The sequence below is a fragment of the Rhineura floridana genome, chromosome 2 (genome assembly GCF_030035675.1).
Source record: "Rhineura floridana isolate rRhiFlo1 chromosome 2, rRhiFlo1.hap2, whole genome shotgun sequence".
Classification (NCBI taxonomy): domain Eukaryota; kingdom Metazoa; phylum Chordata; class Lepidosauria; order Squamata; family Rhineuridae; genus Rhineura; species Rhineura floridana.
The window spans coordinates 29,849,180-29,873,919 of NC_084481.1; the positions used below are offsets into that span (position 1 = coordinate 29,849,180).

At 42.0% G+C, this 24,740-nt stretch overlaps 1 protein-coding gene across 6 annotated transcripts; it reads left to right on the forward strand.

Annotated features, from left to right (window-relative positions):
* Positions 1-24,254, forward strand: NEMP2 (nuclear envelope integral membrane protein 2). Of its 6 annotated transcripts, none has more exons than XM_061608212.1 (9): positions 1-128; positions 2,255-2,370; positions 8,479-8,707; positions 8,775-8,883; positions 10,540-10,633; positions 13,390-13,504; positions 16,484-16,709; positions 20,850-21,026; positions 23,155-24,254. In XM_061608212.1, exons 2-9 carry the CDS (start codon positions 2,281-2,283, stop codon positions 23,384-23,386), a joined length of 1,272 nt encoding a protein of 423 aa, XP_061464196.1. In that variant the 5' UTR covers positions 1-128; positions 2,255-2,280; the 3' UTR covers positions 23,387-24,254. The 6 variants fall into 6 exon arrangements, with proteins under 6 accessions (XP_061464196.1, XP_061464193.1, XP_061464198.1 ...); XM_061608209.1 differs by lacking the exon at positions 1-128 and adding an exon at positions 150-377; XM_061608210.1 differs by lacking the exon at positions 1-128 and adding an exon at positions 152-377 and having other exon boundaries at positions 8,811-8,883.
* Positions 24,255-24,740: the final 486 nt, after the last annotated feature.

Below are 24,740 nucleotides of genomic sequence, written 5' to 3' on the forward strand. Positions count from 1 at the left end.
CCCTCGATGAACCGGCTTCCTTCTCCCATTTGAGGGAGGAGCCGGTGAGTTCATTAATCTCCTCCTCCAGTCCCAGCTAGCCGATCACCCATCAGCATGGCTCAACAATACACGACGGAGAAGCTCGGGTATGTTGGTTCTTGCCATCAAGGCTTCAGTTGCATCGAGCCTCGGCAATCAGCACTTTCCCTCCCTAGACGCACGGCTTTATTCAAACAGTTGCGGGTTGTGGGACATGCAGCCGGCCGCGGGTTCCAGCTCTTTCCACCAGCTGTGCTTTCAGCAGCGGCCACATCTGGCGCGGTTGCTACAGCAGTTGTCCGTCCTAGCGTTGGTCCAAACGGCCGGGGCTAATGGAGAGCTGCCATTGTTAGCAGGTAACCGGCTTGACGGCGCAAACAACCCTGCTTTCTCTTAGGCTGCAATCCTGTAGCCACAAATCAACCAGAGAGTAAGTCCCATTGGACTTACATCTGAATAAACGTGCATCAGATCCCAGTATTAGGCTGTAGTCCCATACCTCGGGGATGGGGAAACTAGCCTTTTCCTGTAACTCCTATCAGCCCCACCACGCATGGCTAAATGGTTAGGGGTGATGGGAGCTGGGAGCCCAACATCTGGAGGCCCAAAGATTCCTCTTCCTTGCTATGGGCATTTACCTGAAAGTAAGTCCCGTTGAACTCCATAGGATTTTATTTCTAAGTAAACAAATACGCTTGCACTTTTAGTTTTTTGTGGTTCCTTTGTGAGTTCTTTGCCTTGACAGTTTTTGTTGTCCAGAAATGTTCTAGTTGTGTGCAAGTCTTCTTAGGGAAAAGGGTGTTCTTTCTATGGAACAAAATCAACGCCCACACACAGGGGTTTGGGTTTAAACATTATTTTTCCTTTCCTGTATTTTTGACCACTTTTAGGAAAGCATTTGATCCAGCAAAAATAAGCTAAGATAATATTTTATATATAGGGATCCCAGTGATCTCCTATCCACATAGGAGCTCTGTGAAGTGCAAACCCCAAAGTCTGGTATCCTCTCAAAATCTATGCCAAAATTTTGTTCTAGTTTTATGACTTTGAGGTTCATAGAACAGTTCTGGTCTGGTCTGCCTCATCAGATGCTTCAAGACTATTCTCTGGTCACAATCAAATTAGTACTTTGGGATACTGTGCTGTTGGTAGGCCCTTTCCTGAATCTGTGCAGTCTTAAGATCCACAACCTTTCCTGTGCCCTTCCCTACCCCCAACCATCTTGATCTAAGATATATGAACTGGTGTGCAAAAAGGGTTAGGTGCTGTCACAGGAGGCTTAGAGGACAAGAACTTTATTGTGTCTGTCCAACAAGAACAGAACAGAAACGGGAAACTTCTGGCTCCATCCAGATAAAACTAAGTCCAGTGCCACCTAGTACGTAAACCGTCGAATGAGACTATGATCAGAAGTGTTAAGAGACCTAAGATATAATACCTTGCGTGTTGCTTATAAAAATAGTGTTCAGTTATGCAATTCACTCTTTAGAGGGTGGGCAGAGCAATCCAAAAAGAGGGGAAAGGGAGAACTGAAAGTGGACAAACCAGTGTCTTGCCAGGCAGGGGTGCCTTTGCTGGACTGGGCGGGATTATTTTTTTGCTTTTTCTGGTGTTTCTTTTTCTTGAAAAGCAGCCTTATGAAAGAGGCATCCAATATTCTTTCTTCCTCTCCATGGGTAGCCCTTGCTCTTTATTTTTGGAGAGGAAGATAAAATAGATCTTATGGCCCTGGAATGCCCTCCCTGGGACCATAGGATTGCAGCCTGAATAATTTAGCATGATTTCAGTGTAGTACATGAAAAACCACGTATTGGTTTGCTCAGGGGCTTGCACTGGGGCTGCAGGCCAGACAATGGCACCAGTGCAGCTTGTCACTGGTCTCTTGCCCTCAGCCTAACACAGTAAAGTGCATTCAACTATTGAATCCTTCTGGGAGGGGGATGAGAAAGCTGGAGGCGTGTGAAACTGGTCACTAGGACTAGGCAGGAGCAGGTAAAACCAAGTTGCACAACGGCTTCTCTGTAGGATCAGTCTCAGCAGTAAGAATTTGGGGTTTTAGCAGAGGACTGCAGTGCCAGCATATCACACCTTTCAAAACAGGTTGCAGATAAACCTTTGTAACTTGGAAGATCTCTGTAAATTGCATATTATATTGGAGCAGAAAAGTGTCTGAACAACTTGCATGCATCTCTCCAAACCTTGTGACACACCCATCTTTTCTTTCCCCGTCTAGATTATAATTGTAGGCAGTTGAAGACAATGGATGCAACCCATAATTCAGAATCAGCTTGTTACTGCTACATTCCACATGGAGTGATACACTTAAAAAATATTTGGTCAACTATTCAGGTACACTCAGTCATTGACTCATACCAAAGGAACATGGTGAATGTTCCTCTCAATAAAGAATACAGTTCTCAAGATGGAAAATAATGTATTGGAAGACAACTGCCAAATGTCAATATTAGAAAATGCCAGATTGGGTGTTGTGTAGGAGAAGATGAAAGATCAAGATCTTCTGTGAGATGCTTTCCTTTCTCCTGTGGGTTGGAACTTTTGTGACATTTCAACTCGTTTCTTTTGAGTGGGCCTCTTTGCAAAGAACACAAGAATAAATGTAAAAATCAGTTACGACTTACTGTATTATAAATATTTCATCCGCCAGTGTCTCCTAACAGCTAAACATTTCGTATCTTTAGAGGAAGGACAGATGTACAGCTAGATATGCTCTTGGAAGTCTGCATTGTAGTTCAGCAAGCAAATTCCAGGGGAAGCTTAGGACAATGACAGTGCACTCCTGTACATGTCCACTCAGAAGTAGGAGCACAAAAAGGAGGTCAAAGACCAGAATGCTGAAAAGATGTAGCTTTATTCTGTGCACAGAGGCACCATAGATTTCTTGTATATAAAAGAAAAAATTTCTGTGTAAAATATGCTAAAGCCCAACGCGTTTCAGCTTGTGCAGTCAAGCTTTCATCAGGGGCTAAAATACAAAATATTAAATATTTTTTTAAAAAAACATACTAACAACTTAAACACACACATTCATTTCTGAAAGAACACAGTTACAGAAATGTTGCAGCCAAATGTTGCTTTCATTAATCTCAGAATATAGTTGCAAAACTCTGACAACTTAAATATATATATAATTCTAAAAAAACAATTATAGAAATAATATTGCAGTCAATATTACTTCAATATTTTCAAAATATACTTACAAAATTGAACTCTTCAGTAAAATATTAAAACAAACTTTTCCTGGTATCTTCCTTATCGCTGTTGTCATGTAAAGCAAACTGAAACCAAATTCAAAGAAATATAGAACTCTGCAGCATGCAGTGAGTTGAACCTGCTTGATAATTTCTTCACCACACCTGACTTAAGTTGATTGTGTTTGTTCTGAATTAGAGTAGAGGTAACAGGTTGAATTCCTCATTTAACCCATTAGGAATCATAGTATCTAATTCCAAAATCCAATATAGTTCTCTACGCAATAAATTGTCTATGTTTTTTCCAAAAACCTTTTCCAAAACCCAAAACTTGTATTCTGTTATAGAATGAGGGCACTGATTATGATGTTCTACAAGAGGCGCCCCTCTTCTGTTATTCCTTAAATTACTCCAATGTTCCCCTATCCTTATTTTCACCATTCTTGAGGTTTGTCCTATGTACAGTTTTTTACATCCACATTGTATAATGTAGATGACCCTATCTGTATTACAAGTGGAAAAGTGCCTCAAATGATATTTCTTCTGATTGGCAGGATTGACAAAAACTGTCATTCTGCTGGTGTTTTTACAAAAAATGCAGTGGCCACAGGGATGATGACCCAGGGGAGGGGTTGTACCTGGGAGTAAGCTCTGTCTATGTTGAGTGACGTCTTTTAAATCACTATGTACTAGAATGTCCTTAAGATTCTTCGTTCTTTTATAAGAAATCCTTGGAGGTTCCTGACAGCCCTTAAGATGTTCCACTATATGCCAGTGTTTTCTTATACTATTCTCTAACTTATTAGTGATATGATCAAACGTTAATATGCAGTTTACACGGATAGAATCTTTTTGTGATGATTTTATGAAGAGTTCCTCCCGTTTCTTATTAGCTGCTTTTTTAAATTATACTCAATAATGGAGGATGGATATCCTCTATTCCATAGCTGTTTTTTTAAAGATGAAGATTGCGTTAAGAAATCTTCCTCTGTAGTGCAGTTACGTTTTATTCTAAGAAACTGTCCATGGGGTAAATTATCTCTTAATACTTTTGGGTGTGAACTATCATATTTTAAATAAGTATTTTTATCTGTAGGTTTTTTATAAATTTTTGTATGTAAACTATTGTTTAGTTTCTTAATATCTAAATCCAAAAAAATTATTTGATCCAAATTGTATTGATAATCAAATTGAATATTGGTGTTTTTATTGTTAACCCATCTTACAAAGTGATTGAGAGATTCTGGGGTGCCTCTCCAAATCAAAAAAACATCATCAATATATCTCCACCACCCTATTAATTGTTCAACATGAGATTCATTATTGATATCTTTTTCAAAATCTTCCATATAAAGGTTTGCTATTTCTGGAGCCATGGGGCATCCCATTGCTACTCCTTTAATTTGCCAATAATAATGGTTATCAAATTTAAAGTAATTGTTACGCATAGCTATTTCTGCTAAATCATAAAGGAAATGGGTAGGAGGATAAGTCTCTGTTCTTAAATCCAACGTAGCACGTATGATATCAAGGGCTTCATTCTGAGGAATATTAGTGTATAATGATCTAACGTCCATAGTAACTAGAAGGTCCGCATCATCTATATGAACATGTTGTATCTTATTAATAAAGTCAGTAGAATCTCTAATATAGGAAGGAATACAAGGTATAAAAGGTTTTAGAAAGAAATCAACAAACTGAGATAAAGGTTCTAGGACTGACCCACATCCAGATACAATGGGGCGTCCTGGAGGGGGTCTTGTTTCTTTATGTATTTTTGGCAGACCATAAAAAGCAGGAATTCTGGGATTTTCTTTACATAATTTTTTTTCTTCTTTGTAATGTACCCCAAACAAACTCCTTCTTCTAACACATTTTTTAATCTCTTGGATAATCTTATCTGTAGGATCATATGGACAAATCTTATAAGCAGTCAAGTCCGTTAGTTGTCTGTATATTTCATCTTTATATTGTTGTAAATCTTGTATCACTATTGCCCCTCCTTTATCAGCTGGTTTTATAATTATAGAATTATCTTGTGATAATTCCTGTAAGGTACGTTGTTCCATCTTATTGAGATTTCTCCAGAAGGGCTGAGTGGATTTTTCTAATTTGTCAAGATCCCGATGTACAAGTGCCTCAAATGTCATTATAGAATGTTCAGTAGGAGCAGGTGGCATATATTTTGAAGGTATTTTAAATTTCCTTTTTGAATCAGTGAACTGAGGAGTCTCTCCAAAATAAGACCGTAATCTAAGATTCCTAAAAAAACGAAAGAGATCTAACCTGGTTTGCACTGGGTCATGTCGTGGGGTAGGAACGAAAGACAATCCTTTATCTAATATACGTGTTTCTGTTGCTGAAAGGGGTCTGCTGGAGAGGTTAACGACTAACGTCTCTGCCTGAGTCTGTACGGTGGGGATGAATGTTCTCTGCGTCGTTTCTGATTTCCTCTGTAGTTGATTCTTTTTTGTTTGCCTCTGTCGTTCAAAAAAGTTGGAGGAAAAAACATAGAGTTGTCCGTCTCACTGCTATCAGCAGTGGTAGATTCCCAGTCAGTGTGTGAACCTATGGAGATATCATGATTGGAAAAGATTTCTTATAAAAATTTCTTATAAAAGAACGAAGAATCTTAAGGACATTCTAGTACATAGTGATTTAAAAGACATCACTCAACATAGACAGAGCTTACTCCCAGGTACAACCCCTCCCCTGGGTCATCATCCCTGTGGCCACTGCATTTTTTGTAAAAACACCAGCAGAATGACAGTTTTTGTCAATCCTGCCAATCAGAAGAAATATCATTTGAGGCACTTTTCCACTTGTAATACAGATAGGGTCATCTACATTATACAATGTGGATGTAAAAAACTGTACATAGGACAAACCTCAAGAATGGTGAAAATAAGGATAGGGGAACATTGGAGTAATTTAAGGAATAACAGAAGAGGGGCGCCTCTTGTAGAACATCATAATCAGTGCCCTCATTCTATAACAGAATACAAGTTTTGGGTTTTGGAAAAGGTTTTTGGAAAAAACATAGACAATTTATTGCGTAGAGAACTATATTGGATTTTGGAATTAGATACTATGATTCCTAATGGGTTAAATGAGGAATTCAACCTGTTACCTCTACTCTAATTCAGAACAAGCACAGTCAACTTAAGTCAGGTGTGGTGAAGTAGTTATCAAGCAGGTTCAACTCACTGCATGCTGCAGAGTTCTATATTTCTTTGAATTTGGTTTCAGTTTGCTTTACATGACAACAGCGATAAGGAAGATACCAGGAAAAGTTTGTTTTAATATTTTACTGAAGAGTTCAATTTTGTAAGTATATTTTGAAAATATTGAAGTAATATTGACTGCAATATTATTTCTGTAATTGTTTTTTTAGAATTATATATATATTTAAGTTGTCAGAGTTTTGCAACTATATTCTGAGATTAATGAAAGCAACATTTGGCTGCAACATTTCTGTAACTGTGTCCTTCCTGAAATGAAAATGTGTGTGTTTAAGATGTTAATATGTATTTAAGTTGTTAGAGTTTTGTAACTATATTCTGAGATTAATGAAACCAACATTTGGCTGCAACATTTCTGTAACTGTGTTCTTTCAGAAATGAATGTGTGTGTTTAAGTTGTTAGTATGTTTTTAAAAAAAAAAATTTTTTTAATATTTTGTATTTTAGCCCCTGATGAAGGCTTGACTGCACAAGCTGAAACGCGTTGGGCTTTAGCATATTTTACACAGAAATTTTTTCTTTTGTATACAAGAAATCTATGGTGCCTCTGTGCACAGAATAAAGCTCATCTTTTCAGCATTCTGGTCTTTGACCTCCTTTTTGTGCTTCCAGTGAATGCTTCACACTTTTATCTTGTCACTCAGAAGTAGGTCCTATTGAGTTCAGTGGGACTTACTCCCATTGAACTCCCTAGTTCCTATTTACTAGGAAATATGCCCCATTATATATAATGGGACTTGTTTCTGAGTAAACATGCATAGGATCGCACTGCATTTACCTGTAACCATATATTGATTTTGTACTAGTTTAACTAACTTCTCTCCCCCCCCCCCAAGAATCCTGGGAATTGTAATTTGGAGAGTGTGCAACCTGTCAGAGATCCCTAGCTGCTCCATACATAGGCCTACAATTCCTAGGGTCCTCTGGGAAGGCAAAATGACTGATAAATCAGTCTGTGGTATAGATGTGCCCCTCAGGAATCCATCAGAGGGCCTTCTACATATAGACCTTCTGAAAAGAGTGGGAGCATGGAAGAAGTATCTGCTACTTCTATGTAATACAAGGATAGGGAACTTGTGACCCTCCAGGTGTCTGACTCCAACTCCCATCAGTCCCTGCCACAACAGCCAATGATCAGGGATAATTGAAGTAGTGATCCAGCAATGACTGGACAGCCACAGGTTGCCCCCCACCCCCAAGATGTAATGATTCAAAGGCTTTTCTTCAGCTCTTCTGTGTTGGTAAAGATGAATAGCTCAAATGGATGAAAAAGAAAATGCATGAGAGTGCCCCCTAACATAGTTTAACTTGGAAGCCAAAGGAACTTATCCTCAAATACTCTCTCGCATAAGCCCTATTTGGACATGCTGTTCACATGTAAATCCTTCATGTGAGCTGGGGACAAGCACCTTAAGCTCTGCCACACCTCCCTCTCTTGTTGCTATCCTCATCACTCTCCATGAATTGGAGGGCAAAATCTGAAGCAGGGATACTCCACAGCGTGTGGAGTAGGAGATGCTCCCCACTTCATACCACCCTCCAACACATAGAGGGTGATGAGGAGAGCAACAGAGGAAAATGGAGGTTGGGGTGTTTGTCTCCGCTTGCTCTGCTCACATGTAGGATTTGCACGTGAGCAGCATGACCAAATAGAATCTGATTGGAGTCCAAAGGCTGCATGTCAGTTCATTTTCAGAAGCCAGTGTTTATATTGTAGGATCTTCTACACCAGGAGTGGGAAACCTGCAGCCCCCATGTGTTGCTGGACTATAACTCCCATCATATTTGCTCAATTGCCATGCTGGCAGGGGCTTATGGGAGTTAGTGTCCAACAAGATCTGGAGGCCACAGGTTCCCTGTTCCCTATCCCTCTGTAGACAAAGTTAAGTGGGCTAAGTTATATGATTGCTGCTGCTTCCTCAACCTGCCTTGTTACTTCTTTCCGTCTTGGGAGTAAAGATGCTGTTTATGAGCCAGGATGAATATTAAAGGTAACTTCTTTTCAGGTGAAAATAAACAGCACTGAAATGTTCAAGGTGATGTCCATCCCAGAGGAACATAACTGTCAAAACTATGAACATCTGTTTGCCTTTTTAAAGTGCCTGATTAACAGTATTTGGCAATCAGATGTGTCTAATGAAACCATCATATCAGTGGGCCAGTATGGAGACAAAACCTGTTTCAGGGTCCAACCCAGGAACAATGTACTCTACACTGTAACTGCACACCAAAACAGTGAGTAATTTTATTGGATCCATTCATAAAGTATGCTTGTGTTATTGTGCACGCTTAAACGAAACAGTTTGGACTTCTCCCATTTTTTTTTGTTTTGTTCTAGTATTGGATCGGAAACGCTTTCTGTTGTTTGTTGCTGGGGGCCTTCTCTTTCATTTCGCACATAATCTGAGTAGGTAAGCACTAGCTTACTGGTTATCTGTTACTGCTTTAACTTGCTGGTCATGGAAGAAATGGATGCTTAATCCCACCTAAATTTGTGCTAGATTGGCTGAGAGGAAAGTGTGTGAGGGGGAAGGCTTTGGAGAGTTAAGCAGTGGGCATGGGGGAGGGTTGAAGTTCTCTCCCCCACATTATTCCTGCTGCTCTGAAAAATCAACGACTCGTCTCCTGTTGATTAGGTTGGACCTGTGTCTTCTACACATGGTCAGCTTCTGTTGCACAAAGTGTGGTCCCTTAGCCATGTGGATTTTGGGGGTGAATCCTTGTAGCAAGAAGCACATTGATCAGAGGGGGGAGACAGAGACAGCTGCACAGCACATCCATCAAGGAAGAGGGAGCAGAGAGACAGAAACAGGATACCACTGCCCTATTGGGGCAAACAGGAAATATTGACATGAGTGGGAGGCACTGTTTGTGACCTTCCTGTGTTGTGTGAGGAACATCTAACAGGGCTTTAACCCATGTTTTGTGTTTGCTTGAAGACTAGTGACATCACAGGGCGGGCCCTAGTGACGTCATTAAGCATGATACATTTATCAACCACAGTTGCTTGGAGCGTACCATTCAAACAAGAAAATACCATTCAAACAAAAAAATCTCATCTCAAAAAGGATATTATAGAGTTGGAAAAGGTTCAGAAGAGGGCAACCAGCATGATCAAGGGGATGGAGCGACTCCCTTATGAGGAAAGGTTGCAGCATTTGGGGCTTTTTAGTTTAGAGAAAAGGCAGGTCAGAGGAGACACGATAGAAGTGTATAAAATTATGCATGGCATTGAGAAAGTGGATAGAGAAAAGTTTTTCTCCCTCTCTCATAATACTAGAACTCGTGGACATTCAAAGAAGCTGAATGTTGGAAGATTCAGGACAGACAAAAGGAAGTACTTCTTTACTCAGCGCATAGTTAAACGATGGAATTTGCTCCCACAAGATGCAGTAATGGCCACCAGCTTGGATGGCTTTAAAAGAAGATTAGACAAATTCATGGAGGACAGGGCTATCAATGGCTGCTAGCCGTGATGGCTGTGCTCTGCCACCCTAGTCAGAGGCAGCATGCTTCTGAAAACCAGTTGCCGGAAGCCTCAGGAGGGGAGAGTGTTCTTGCACTCGGGTCCTGCTTGCGGGCTTCCCCCAGGCACCTGGTTGGCCACTGTGAGAACAGGATGCTGGACTAGATGGGCCACTGGCCTGATCCAGCAGGCTCTTCTTATGTTCTTAAGCCTCCGTGTGATTGGGAACCCTGCTTTATCACGTGGATGATTTGATCATTCCCCATTCAATATGGGAAGAGGGGAATGGAGCTGGCATGTTGTCCCATGTCTCCTCCAACTCATGTTAATATTTCCTGCTAATAATGCCTGGACAGGACAATGAAGGGAAGAAAAAGTGGGGTTTATGAGTTAGCCATGCAGGGGACAGAGAGAGATAGAGAGAGAGCATGGGGAGAGGGTGCTCCTCGTGGTACATTAAGTTGGAGGGTAGGGAATGTGATGTGCATGTAGGTATCCTTAGAGTTTTAATAAAATTGTATTTCGGCATATGTGGTTAGAATGTGCTTGAAACTGTTTTCCTGTATGCAAACGATGTAACGACGTCTCCCTTCTCAAACAGAAGTACTGTGTTCTATTATTCTGCTGGAGTCACATTTGGTGTCCTTGCCACTCTAGTCTTTCTCCTTTTGATGCTTAAAAGATTTATTCCCAAGGTAGGTGTACCACTGAAAACATAAAACAGGCTAGATTGTGCTCCAAAAATAAATTATGATTTTTACATATAATTTTTTAAAATTTGTCATTAGTGTGAGGGCTTGTTTGTTTACCTAATCAATTCTTCTGTTCTTCGCACAGAAGTTCTTCTTAAATAACAATTTCATTATACTATTCATTTGGGGAAGGGATGGGGAACCTGTGGCCCTCCAGACGTTGCTGGACTCCATCTCCCATCAGCCCTTGCCAGGATGAACAGTGACCAGGAATGATGGGAGTTGTAGTCCAGCAACAACTGGAGGGCTACACGTTCCCCACTGTTGCTGAATCTAAGGTAGCAGCAAGTGGTAAACAGAGCCCTTGTGTAATTAGGGTCTCTTGACACAGCCCATTAGCAAAAGGGTTTCCACTTGTGCAACAAGACTTCCCCCCTCTTCTTACCCTGTGTGTGCCCCATGCCCTCTCTAAATCTGCTCTGGAGGGTTGGGGGAACCCTTAGAACAGATTTAGGGGGGCTGTGGAGGAGGGGGGAGGTCCCACTCCACAAGGGGAAATCTTTGCATTGGTGAGATGCTTACATAGTGTTCTGTTGGATAAATCCCATAGCTTTGTATTTATCATGTGCAATTCTGGAAGCAACAGCTGATCACTCTAGCCTGGAATTCCAGTCCTGAGCAGAGGGTGTGGGAGTGTGTGCGTTAGCCATGCCCCCAGTATCCCTGTGCACAGTGACCCAACCTGCTCCACCATGGACCTTCCTTCATGTGTTTAGAGAGAAGTTCTCAAGGGATTATAAGCACATTTAGCTGAATGCGCTTAGGGTCTCCCTTCAGAACTTCCCAATCAGTATGGGATGGTTTTTGCCAGGGATGTCCAGGGCAGGCCTTCTTTGTGCAGCCTCACTGCCCTCTTCACACATTTGTAACAAACACCAGAAGAGGACTTACCTTGTGAAGAAGTGGGATAGACACCCAAATTCACATTAAGCAGATGACATCTGAGTTTAATAGTTCTGGAAGAGGGTTAACTTGGCTGGGAAAAAGAAAACTTTTGGCAGGCACAAATTATATATGTTTTCCATAGAGAGATGTGTCAGGAATGGTTGGCCTATGACTCATATTTGAGTGGGTCGCAAAGTAATCTTAGGAGATTTAGCAGAACATCCTGGGATTCCTTGTATGTTTAAACAAGTCTGTTTGATTCAAGATCATACCTCTGAATCAATAACTCCAGTACCTCTGACGGCATAAACAAGAAGTTGAGGATGACCTTCTTGTCTCCATCAATGAACACTAGAACTGAACTTACGAACTCTTTATATGGAATAGCAGAATGTTCCAGCTCTTTAATATTCTATAAGAGAACGGCATGTTTTGTTCAGATCTTTTATCGTGTTCTTGCCTTGTATCAGGGATGACCAACTGCTTGTCTGTAACCAGCCTTTCTCAACCTTTGGGTCTCCAGATGTTGCTGAACTACAACTTCCATTAGCCCCAGCCAGCATGGCCAATGGTCAGGAATTATGGGAACTGTAGGCCAGCAACATCTGGGGACTCAAAGGTTGGGAAAGGCTGTTTATAGACCATGTTTGACATCTGAGCCTATTCTTTCTGGCCTCTTGTGGCCCTACCAAATTTTAATGAAGTGGTAGTTGAAATTTTTGCTCATTGTGTGAAATAAAGATGGTTTTTGAGAGTTGTATGAGATGGACATTTTATACTTGAATGTTTATTCTCTGCTTGGTTTTGAGTATCATATCTGAGCTATGTCTGGGTGTGTACTTTCTGTATCTGTAACCCTTGTAGTACCAACCCTACCAAAGATCCTGATGATCCATGAGTGTTTAGTTTATATACTGTAGTAAAATCTACTTTGGGCTCCCAGACCTCAGTCTAAAGCAGCCTTCCACAACCTGATGTCTTCCCGATGTTTTGGACTACAACTTACATCAGCCCTAGCCAGCACAGCCAATGGGCTGGGAGGATAGGGTAGTCTGATAACATTTCAGGGCACCAGGTTGGGGAAGGCTGGTCTAAAGAATAGAGCTGCGCTTAAGAGTACAGAAGGTAGCCACCCACATCCTATCGTATGCTATAATTAGTTAACAGATTATCAGGGTGCCAGCATCTTTCATGCATGACTTAAAGGGAAATGACAATGGGAAGCCTGTGTTGTGTGAGAGTCATAATAGGAGTATTGAGAAATTATAGGGGTGCTGAGTGGATTTGTAAAAGAGTCTTTTGCCCTTTCCTATTTATAGGCTCAACCTGATATCTAACATACATAATCGGATCTGTAAAATTAAAAGTGAAACTTCAGCAGTACACGAGACACAATCTTTATCTTATTGAGTAGCCTTACCTCATTCAGGCAAAGCTATATCATTTGCATCCTATTTCCCTGCATTCCAAACTATCGCACCCCGAAACTCCCTCATTAGGTTAACATGTTGATATGGGTGCTAACACGATCATGACAATTCTGTCATACATTTGTACAGCCTTTAGGAAATCTGATAAGACATCCTTGTTTACTTGACTTCTGATTTCCAAGTATGAGATAGTTTTTTGAAACATACCATCAGGCTAATGAGCTGGGCTTTGCGTCAGGTTATCTTGGGAGATATTGTATCTAGCAAATGGTGGCTCCCATTTGCTTGAACCTGTATGTATAAGCAAAGGGATTGCTGTCTTGCTCACCTGTCTCCCTTTTATTGTCTCTCTCTGTTCCCTGCCATCCCCACCCACATCTTTAGTTAAGCACCTTCTGGATTTTAATGAGTGGCTTCTGGTTCTCTTCTCTCTACTTTTTTTACACTTTGAAAGAGGATTTGAAATGGCTATGGCATAACTATACACACTACATACTGGGTAAGAGAATGAGTCAAAATGGAAATCTGCAATGGAATTTTACATTTTTTTAAACGTTGCTGTCTTCACGCATAAAAGAGAAGGTTACAGGGTGGGGCAGACTTTTACTTTTGGAAGGAGCCTCTCCTGGTAACCAGGCAGGAACCGATGCCACCAGGGAAGGGACTTTCTCTTGGCCTCAGGCCAAGCTTGGGACTCTGAAAGCCTAAGCTGTACTCTGAAACACTGAAAAGAGAAGCCAAACACCACCATCTAGACAAGTGGAGAAAAAGTTAATGAAAAGCACCATGGTACAACAGACTGTTATCTTAAAATGCACAATGTGCATTTCCAGTCCTGGCTCCGCCCCCGTAATCCTCACTCCGCTGTCTTTGAAGAGAAGGAAAACTTCCCCACCCTAGAAGCTCTGAGAATGGAAATTTCTAGAGATTCTAGGATGGGGCAGTCTTTTACTTTGGGGACGTAGAAAAGCACTCCATCCGCCGTGGGTGGGACAGACAGGCGTTGATTGAGGCCACCCTCTGCAGAATGCGACACCAAAAGCAGTGTCCACCAGGGAACATTGCATTTGGGGTAAGGTGAGGTCATAGGAATGTTCTGTCCGTGATGGCTGTTTACACATGGCAAGTCTTTGCGCAGTGCTGCAGTCTTTGGCCTTGTTCGCACATCACAGTAAATAATAGTTTATGGTTTATTGTGAATGCACCAATTTAGCCCACTCTGCTCCGTGCCACAATACCTAAGAAACCTAAGAAGGGTCCTCCTGGATCAGTCCAAAGCTCCATTTAGTCCAGCTTCCTGTTCTCACGATGGCCAACCAATGCCTATGGAAAGCTTAGAAGCAGAATGTGGGCGCAACAGCACTCTCCCCTGGCTTAGCATTATGCCTGAGCTGGGGATCATGGTTTGTTTCTCTCCAGACAAACTGTCTTCCATAGCCAGGTTTTGTACTTGTCTTACTGACTGTGGTTTGAGTGATCGTGCTTTATCTGGATGCAACACTAAAGTAGGGGTTGTGATTTGTTTTTCCTGTGCACTAGCAGGAAAAAGCAAAGTGGGCAAGATTGATGTGTTCACAGTAAACCAGGGGTTGTCATGGTTTCCCGCCCCCACAGGGCACGGATACCATGCTTCAGACCCAATTCCCACCCTTAGGGCAATTGATCTGGAACCCAATCACCAAATTCTGCTTACCAAGGCTGTGCAAACCAACACCAACCCTGCAAGGTAGAAGATAGGCTGCCACCACCCCTTCACTGGTTCGACTCAGAGCTAGGGGAACTCAGAGCCCAGAAATAGGTACACCAAGGTTCAATGAGACAAGAGCCAAACTTACACTCCTTGTCCAGAAACCTCTGGTAAAACCCCAAATAGATTTAGGCTTAACTTCCTTATCCTTGGTAGTTTCGTGGTCAAATGGTCAAGGTGCTGGATTCAGAACCACCCTTACCCTCAATGAACACACCAAGTTAAATAGAAGTAGCTTTATTGAAAATATAAGTGCACATCAAAATATAGCAGCAAAACAATTCCTCAAAACCACACACCCAACCAGGGGTTTAGGTATACATAAGAGAATTCACACACACAACAAGAAAATAACAACCTAGCTAACCTGTCTACTTACTTAGGAAGTAGTTGGTTGTAATCTCATCTCTCCTCAGAGAGAATAGTATCAAGTACAAAACAATGGAACCCTACGTAGGCGACCACCAGCAAGATGGACACCCATAGGCATCATCCAGGGAAACCTTCCAGAGGGAACAAAGGCTATGGGTCTCAAACCCTATCCTTAAGGAAAAAGAAACCCAACGGTCCAGAATTAATTAAGCGATCAGGGGCTTTCTGATGTAATCGCTTCTTGAAGCTTCTTCACTTTTTTGCGCATTGCAGGCCCCCCTCCCTACTGTGTTCTTAACCTTCACAGGCCTGCATGTCCTTGAGTACCAGGCTCTCACTGATTAGCAAAGATAACCAGGTGTTTCTATTCAGGCCTCCCTAACTGCTTTCAGCTGAAAACAAAACTTAACATTTTTGCCTTTCCAGAGGCCTGTCTTCTGACAAAATGTAACTCCCATAGTTCTTTGTACTGAGCCATGATATTAGAAATTAGGTTTAACAATTCATAGAAATTTACAATTTCATGATGGGTGGGGAATCTTTTCGGTCTGAAGGGCCAGATCTTCATTTCCTAACCCCTGGCAAGCCAAAGCCCCACCCACCTGTCAATCACCTGATGTCATAGTGCCATCAAGTGATGCTTCCCTTTGAAGCTCGGGTGGTTGGGAATTCAAAGCAATCTTTGAATGAACCAGTTGCCGGAAGCCTCAGGAGGGGAGAGTGTTCTTGCACTCGGGTCCTGCTTGCGGGCTTCCCCCAGGCACCTGGTTGGCCACTGTGAGAACAGGATGCTGGACTAGATGGGCCACTGGCCTGATCCGGCAGGCTGTTCTTATGTTCTTAACTCCCCCTCCCAACCTGGAAAAGTGTAGAGGGAATTAAAGGCGTGCTCCAATCAGCCCATCAGCTGAAATGTGGATGGTAGTGAGCCTTCAAATGCCTGTCTTCACAGCTGACATTAGCTGCTGGGCAGGTGGGCATGCTTTGGGGAAACTGACCTCCAGGGCCAAATTGGACCTCTTGGGGGGCTATGATTGGCCCGGAGGTCAGAGATTCCCCACCCCTGCAGCAAACCATTTACCATAGTTTACTGTGCTGAGCGAATTGGCCCAATGAATAACAGCTGTTGTGGGACCTTTTCATAAAATTGAAATCCTATGCGTACTTTGGAGTAAGCTCTGTTAAATATAGTGGAACTTCCAAGTGAATATGAATAGGATTGGGCTTCATGAGTAAGTTTACTTGTTGTGTGTGTATGTGTGTGTGTGTGTGTGTTTTAAAGTATTGCCCCAACAAATAAACTGATGTACAGTTCCTTCTTTATTGATCTTTATACGGTTTTGTGTTTTGCCTTTTCAGGGTATTGCCTAATAGTTGGATTTGTCAGTTTTGCTATTTGTTACAAACACGGACCACTCAACAGTGAACAAAGTATGAATCTCTTGATGTGGATGCTACAAGTTACAGGCTTGGTCTTCATTTATATTGGCATTGCCATCCCAGAGGTTGCATATGCAGTAATAGTTGCCATGGTCTGTTCAAAAATCTTGCATTATCCTCTTAGAGTATTCTGCTATGTTGGCAGGTTGGTATCCTTTTGACTGGTACACCACTGTATAATAAAGAAGCAACTCTGCTGATTTTATAGCGTAGCTGATTTTATAGCGTAGCCCAAACAGCGTCCCTGTGTTGAATACTGTAACATGTAGTATAGCTTAGATCAGGGACCTTTTATCTTGAGGACCACATTCCCTCAGCAATAATCTGTGCATGCCAGTTGCAAGGCAGGGTGGATGGGGTGCTCCCCACTCTCTCTTCCTTCCTCAGCCAACAGCAGCCAATCATACAGAGTAGGAATCAGACCAGTTCAGGCTAAGTGATGCAGTGTTACAGGGAGAACGCAACACAGGGATGCAGGTTTTGGTGGCATCCCCACATTCTGGAAAATGTGTAGCTGTATATTTTGTTCACGATAGCGGATGAATGTGATACTTGGAGAGAGATGGCTTGTATAGTCTCCCCGAGGAGGTACGCCTGGCACCGACACTATTATATTTTCGGCGCCAGGTTAAAACCTTTCTCTTCTTTGAGGCATTTTAATCTGTTATTTATGTAAATGTTGTAATTGGTATTTTAGATGATGTACTTTTATATTTGTTATATTGATCTTGTAATTTTATTATTGTATATGTTTCTATGTTTGCCGCCCAGAGAGCTGTTTGCTAGTCGGGCGGGATATAAGCTGAATAAAATAAATAAAATAAAATAATATCACCGTTCAACAATATTACTGGGCCATTCTTGGTGCTGCCTAGTTGTTGGCGACATGCTTATAGGTTAATGGAGACCAGGCTCACGCAAGGTCAGGGAGCAGCTTGTTCCGAGATGGGATCCTGGAGAGAGGATCAGCAATGGAGTATGTGCTCCCTTTCCTTGCAGGAGGTCTCTGGTTCAGTCCCTGGCGTCTCCCTTTTAAAACGGATCATGGAACAGGTGCTGAGAAAGACCCTGGAGAGCCACTGTGCCAGTCAAAGCAGACCATAACAGGCTAAATGGGCAAAGGGTATAAGTCAGCTTCTTGTGTGCCTGTGCCCTGTATAAAGGATTGCATGGGAAAACATGTAGAAAGTAGTTTAACTGCTAAAGCCAATCAGAAAAATCTCTGTATGCAATAATCATGATGCATTACACTTGTAAGGTGGGTAGGATTAACATTTGCATTGCTACAAATGGCAGCGTCTGATACAGAAAGACAGCAACTGGCCTATAAGGCTAACTAGAGCAGAGATGGGATTTGAACCAGCAGCTCCTGGGTTCACAGCTCTGTCTGTTAGCCACTATGGTGCATCAGCTGGTCATGCAATGAGTTTCTGCATGTATTCCTGTATGTACTGGATGGTACACACTGGTAACAAAGGAGGTCCCTGTGGATTGGCAAGGTGGCACTGCAGGTCAGTTTTATCTGAAGCATTGATATAGCGCCTTTCCTTGAACAAGCTTAAGCTGGCAAACAGAAAATAAAACTGCAAATTAACAATTTTAGGCATCTCAGTCTAATACTCAGACAGCAGCAGCAAAGCGGTGCATATGTAGAAATGAACACAATGCACCATGGATAGGCAGTCAGCCCTCCCAGACCAGTTCTCTAAATCTTAACGCAGATGAGCATGCATTTCCTCATCAAAATAACTTTTGTGTATGTCTATCTCTGTGGTGAGCCTCTGATTTCTAATCAGTAGCTTGAAGAGGTTTGGCTATTCCAGCAAATGTTGTTAAATTGGTCCTTGAGCTTGTGATCCTTTTCTCTAAGAGCTCCCTCTTATTAATGCATTTCCTCCCACCATGTATGAGATAAAGGATCTGCCCACATGTAACTGTTGGCTTGGAGCATGCCACTTAAGAAATATTCTTTCAATTGGTTCTGGAGAAAGCATGGGTTGGAAGATGCCCTGTAATATGGTCCTCCCCTGGTAGATTCTGCTTATTCTCTGGCACTGGCCTCCTCTTGCTGATGCACAGAAAGTTGCACAAACGGTGCATTCTAAAATAAGGCACAAGTTTGTCTTTTTCAGTACATCTTCACTTTGACAGTGTCCCCTGTTAAATTGAAGTACAGCTGCTTTCACAAGAAGGGATTGTTTGTTTTCCCCTCTGCCTTGTTGAGAAGTCGTGCGTCAACAAAGGATGGCGGGGGCAGTTTAAAGGCAGACATTGTTTTTGGAGCATACAATTAAAAATAAAACAAGATCTTAATGGTTTAACATGAGTTAGTTTGTAAATGCTAGTATTCTAGTTCATGCAGGCCTAAGGAGCAGGAAAAGCTTGGAAATATTTTGCCTTGCAGCATTTGTTGTTTGAAAACACACTCTCTCACACCCTTTTTCCCTTTCAAATTCTTTTCCCTGGTGTTATGTATAGTCGGGTGGATGGAATAGCACTGGATGGTATTCAAAGCTTATCCTACTCAGAGTAGTTGAAGTTAATGGGCATGACTGATTTAGGTTTATTCATTTAGTGGGTCCATTCAGGAGTAGGATTTTATTGAACACAATTCATTGTGTTTGAACACCCTTGTTTAGAATCAATTACAGGGTGGCTATAAAAAAGTTCCAATTTGTATTTAGAAAGTCCAGTTGGAGTTGCATCCACTTCGGGTCATGTTTTTCATGTTACACTGGATCATTCTAGTGAGAATTGTGTCTGAAAATACCTTCTTTAAATGGCTAATATTTTAACTAATTGATTAAAAGATTGATGTGATCATTAATACAAATACCAGGGCAAAGTACAGCACAAAATAAATTAAAGGCAACTATCAGTAAAGTAAAAAAGCAATGTTCAGCAAACAAAGACTGTTAAAAATACTAAATAGAGGAGAAGGCTAAAATAGGCTTATATATATATATAGCTTAGATTTTGATTTTGGTGTGAGCACAGAAATCTGTATTGGGCATATTAAGAACTTTGGTTTTCAGGGTTTTTTTCAGTCAGGTGCATACAAACTAACAATGACACTGAACAAACTTGCTCATGCTAGCAGAATCAATTCTGGAATTTGCATAATATATACCGGTTGCAGAACCTGGTTCTTCTTTGCACAGAATTCAGGGTTAACCTGGTGCAGGTTTCTTTTTCTGTGGGAGGGGGGCAAAAAAGTTTTGGATACTGCATCCTGTGTGTGTTTGTTTCAAAGGAAGCTTTATTTTGTTAAACATATTTTCATTCGTATGGTAGCAGTTCAGTATATTTGAGCTATTACTGTTAAACGTCCATTGAGGTCAATTTTGCCCCAATGTTGTTATAATACATTAATTTGCTCCCTGTCTGGAGGCTGACAATAAAGGGATGACAGGAAGGGCTGTGATTGACATGCAAGTAATGAGAATAGCGTAGAGTTATGATGGGGAACCTGTGATCCTTCAGCATGGCCAATGTTCAGGGATTTGGGGAGTTATAGTCCAGCAACATCTGGAGTGCTAAAGGTTCCCCACTCCTGATGTAGAGCAATCATGGGGAACCTGTGGGTCCTCCAGATGTTGCAGGACTAGGACTTCCATCATCCCTGACCACTGGACATGCTGAAGCAGCACAGGTTCCCCACCACAGATAACAGAAAATAGTTGGACGTAAGTGGAAGATAAGGCAAATTGTCACATTGCTAGTAATCTTTTGACCGGTGGATTTAATTAGACTTTCTGTTGTTGGCTTTTTAGAACACTGGTGTTGTCTCTGGAGAAGTTCAGTGAAGGCCTGGGCTAACTTGCTCTGCTATATTTTCTAGGATATTTCAATGTCTCTGCAAACACAAATGCTTTTTAAGTGGTACAACTGTTCACACTTTATTTATTAAATTTGTATCCCGCCCTTCCTCCTGGTAGGAGCCCAGGGCTCCTATTTATGCTAATAGGAATGGTGGCTGTATGCCAAGGCTCTTAACAACAAACTCAGCAATGTGGGGTGGGGGAAGGAGAGAATGGAATCAATGAAATCAAATGCATTTTCTTTTAAGCTTTTGTCTTAAACTGCATAATTTGAACAAGATCACATTATTCAGATTTTCTTGTTATGGATTTTTCCTTAATGCACTGTAGTAGTCCAGATGCAATGCATTTGGTGGCCAGTTACGATAAACTCACTTAAATCAGTTGTTGCACACCTTTTTGTATTTAAAATCCATAGACCAACTTTTAACAAGCCAAACGATTGTTTTTCTTTTCTTTTCCAGAAAAGCCAATCAGCTCTTCAAATCAGAAAAGATAGAGATTCGTTACCTGACTGAAGATGAGTATCGGGAGCAGAGTGAGACTGAAACCGTCAAAGCCTTGGAAGAGCTACGTACCTTTTGCAGAAGCCCCAATTTCCCCTCGTGGATAGCAGTGGTGAAGCTGCAGTCCCCCCAAAAGTAGGAACACTTTTTTTTTTCATTTTTGACATCTCAAATGTGTATCTGTTTATCTAAGTATCTGTATACACATGCATGTGTATCTTTGCCATTAAGATAAATTAGGCCAACTAAAATATCACAAAATAGCATGCAAGCCTGAGAGTTCTGCAGAACTTTTCACCAGAGTAGACAGTAAACAATGCAAGGTGGTTATGGGAGAGAGGGAAGAGAAAACCTTGGCTGATGGTAATGCTTTGAGTCCGGCAACTGGTGACAGTCTTGAGATAGACTTTTTCCATAGGGTAACTTTCTAAAGGAAAAGGGTTGCTTTTCTGCAAATCAAGCCTGTATAGGAGTAGGAATTAAAAGGGAGCATTCTCTTGCTTTTGGCAGGGTTGGGGAATCTGTCCCGCCAGATGTTGTTGGACTATAGTTCCCATAATCCCTGACCCTTGGCTATGCTGACTGGAGCTGATGGGAGGTGGAGTCCAACAGTGTCTGGGATGGGGACACAAGTTCCCTATCCCTTTAGGCTGAATCTCTGTCACTAGGAGCTGGTTGCTAAGGCAAGGTTTTTTTTGTCAATTTATTAATTGCCCTTCTGAAATAGGATTCGCAGGGTGGCATAATGAGCTGTTGCAGCATTGTGGTAAATAGAATTTTTATTTTATTTATTATATGATTTATATCCCACCCTTCCTCCAGCAGGAGCCCACAGAATGAGCTGTGAACTCTGTGACAACCTCGCTGAAGTAGCTTTAGGCCACCCTGTTTGTTAGTTTCAATTTCCCATGTGCAACAAAGGATAGCAATGCTGCTAAGCTTATAGCAGAGGGAGGGACGCTATGGCCATCCAAATGTTGTTGAGACTCTCAACTCTTGTCAGCCCCTGCCAGCCAACAGCCAGGTACGAAGGGAGATATTTTCCAGCAACAGCTGAGTGGGGGGGGGCACCACATTGTCTACCCTTACCCAATATCTGTATTACAGTTTTGCTGATGCAAAAATGATTGTGAAGCACAATCAATAGCTGACAAAACTGAGGAGTTTATGGGAAAGGGTTACAGCATGAAACTGAATGTGGGAGGATTCAGGACAGACAAAAGAAAGTTCTTCATGCAGCACATAGTTATGCTATGGGACTCACTCCCAGAGACAGCAGCGACGGCCAACCACTTGGATGGCTTTAAAAGAGGATCAGACAAATATATTTATTTACGTATTTATAGTCTGCACTTTCATAAGAATATATCAAGGTGGAGTACAACATATGAAATTAGTAAAACCAATCATAAAAACATAATTAAAAACATCAATAAATACAGATTAAAAGAAAAAAAATCAGATTACAAAGGTCTGTCTAAACCAGCCTTTCCCCACTAGTGGGCCACCAGATGTTGTTGGACCACAATCCCCATCTTTCCTGACCATTAGCAATGCTGGGCTGATGCTGATGGGAGTTGTGGTCCAACAACATCTGGTGGCCCACTAGTGGGGAAAGGCTGCTCTAAACAATATAGGTTGGTTCCCACTGAACCTCTACCGGTAAGGAGTTCCACAGGGCAGGGCCTGCTCCGTAACAGGCTCAGTCCCAGGTGAAGACAAATCAACCCTCAGGGTTGTGGAGAACCACCAAAAGTACCCCATCAGAAGATCTCGGGGACTGAGGTCGATTGTAAGGAGTCAGGCATTGGAGGATAAGGCTATCGGGCTACTAGCCTTGATGGCTATGTTCTGCCTCCATAGTCGGAGGCAGTATGCTTCTGAATATCTGAAAACCTCAGGAGGGGAGAGTTGCTCTTGCTCTCACTTCCTGCTTGCAGGCTTCCCTTAGGTGTCTGTTTGCTCATTCTGAGAACAGGATGCTAGACTGGATGGTTCCATTGGCCTGATCCAGCAAGTTCTTATGTTATTCCAGCAATACGAGTTGCCAATATGAAGAAGTGGTGATTGGTGCTGGCTGTTCATGCTTGATTTGCTTATTTTCTCATCTTGAAATGGGCTCTTGGCTGACATATCTTGAAAGATGCAATGAACGGTATCAATACTAAGAATGCAGTGACCATGGTAGACATGTTCCATTATAGTTTAAGTGCTATTTTAATAAGTGTTTCATGCCTCCCTCCCCCCCCCCCCCGCTCCCCAGATTTGCAAACTTTGTTCTAGGTCTTCCTCATGTGTCGCCTGAAGAAACAACTGCCCATGAGGAACAGTATGGCATTGGAGGGGCCCTCTTAGAACAGCAGCTTTTTAATCTAGAGAGCGAGGCAGAATCAGACCACCAAACCATCCCCTTTCAAGAGGAGGAGAACAGCGAAGAGGAGGAACATAGGCAGCAACAAAACACGGTGCACTTTCACAGCAGAGAATTGTTTTGAGGCACTGTGTCAGGAGGTGGGGCAAATTGCACAGCAGTTTTGCAAATGAAAGATACGTAGAACAGTGTTGGAAGATTCTGCTTTCTGAACTGTAGGGGGCAGCCAAGATTTTCTGAAGGATTCACTTCTGCTATTTCATTGGTTTCCAGTCTCTTTACCTGTTAAGGTTGCAGAGATTTATTGGAGAACACACACACTCCCCAAAGGTGATGGGTTTAACCAGCTGTTCTACAAAGTGAAGATTTTTATATTGAACACGCGGCTTGCAAGGCAAACTCTTCTCCAGAGAGGGCCTCCACTGACAAAAGAGGACCACTTTTGCATGGACTTTCTTTTGCTTAATTGTCAAGACTGGACTTTGGGCGATTGAGCAAGAGATTAAAGCCGTTTGTGTAAACCATTTTAAACTAACCCTTCCTTCCTAAAGGCAAAGAGAAACCGAAGTTGTTGCCTTTGATTTTAACATAGCGTGCGTGGAGTTGCTATTTAAGAGGGAGTTGTAGCTCCGTAGCCTCCTGCAATTCTCACCTTCCCTCTATCGTTATCATAGCCTGAGTGTTTGGAAATTGATATGTATGTTGTGGTAGGACAGTGGCATTTTTCACTACTGGTGGGGAGATCCATAGCATCTTCTGGCCCTATATCCATGCAGCTGCATGGACACAGGCTTACCTTCCCAACAGTCTGCTGAATGCTTAGATGTCTAGGGCAGGTCTGGGGAGTGCATGCATGGAGGGGTAGGCCAGTAGGTACAGTCTTGCTCCTCCCTCCACATATACACGGTGGTGTAACAGGTGCACACTAAGTCTCTGCTTTGTCATTTGTATTGAATGTTTTTTTTAAAATAAAATGAGCCTGTGTGCATATACATGTATTTTTCAAAGACCGTGTTATTAAAATCTCTTAAATTACCAACAGAACGCTCACTCAACAAGAAACATGAAATACAAGTACAGAGATTCTTGTGGGTTAGCATAGGTGGCCAATGTTGAGATCCGTTGATGGTGTATTTAGCACAACTTTGTCCTAAACTGATCTGTTTATCTCTTTCTCTCAACTGGATAATCAGGCTCAAAGTCTTACCTTTCTACCTCACAAGGATTATCTGCAAAGATAAAAATGAGGCAAAAAAGATATAAACACATCCTGAAATCTTAGGAGTGGATTTGACGGGGGGGGGGAGGGATTACAACCAGAATGCATAATAATAAAGGTTCTCACAACAAGGAGGCTTTTAAGGGTGAGCTCCTAGACCACCCAAGGTGACTTCCAAGGTCAGGAAGCCATTAGGCACAACACTCTATTATAAAGTAGTTGAAGGAGAGGCATGAGCTGGAGGACAGGCATGACTTCA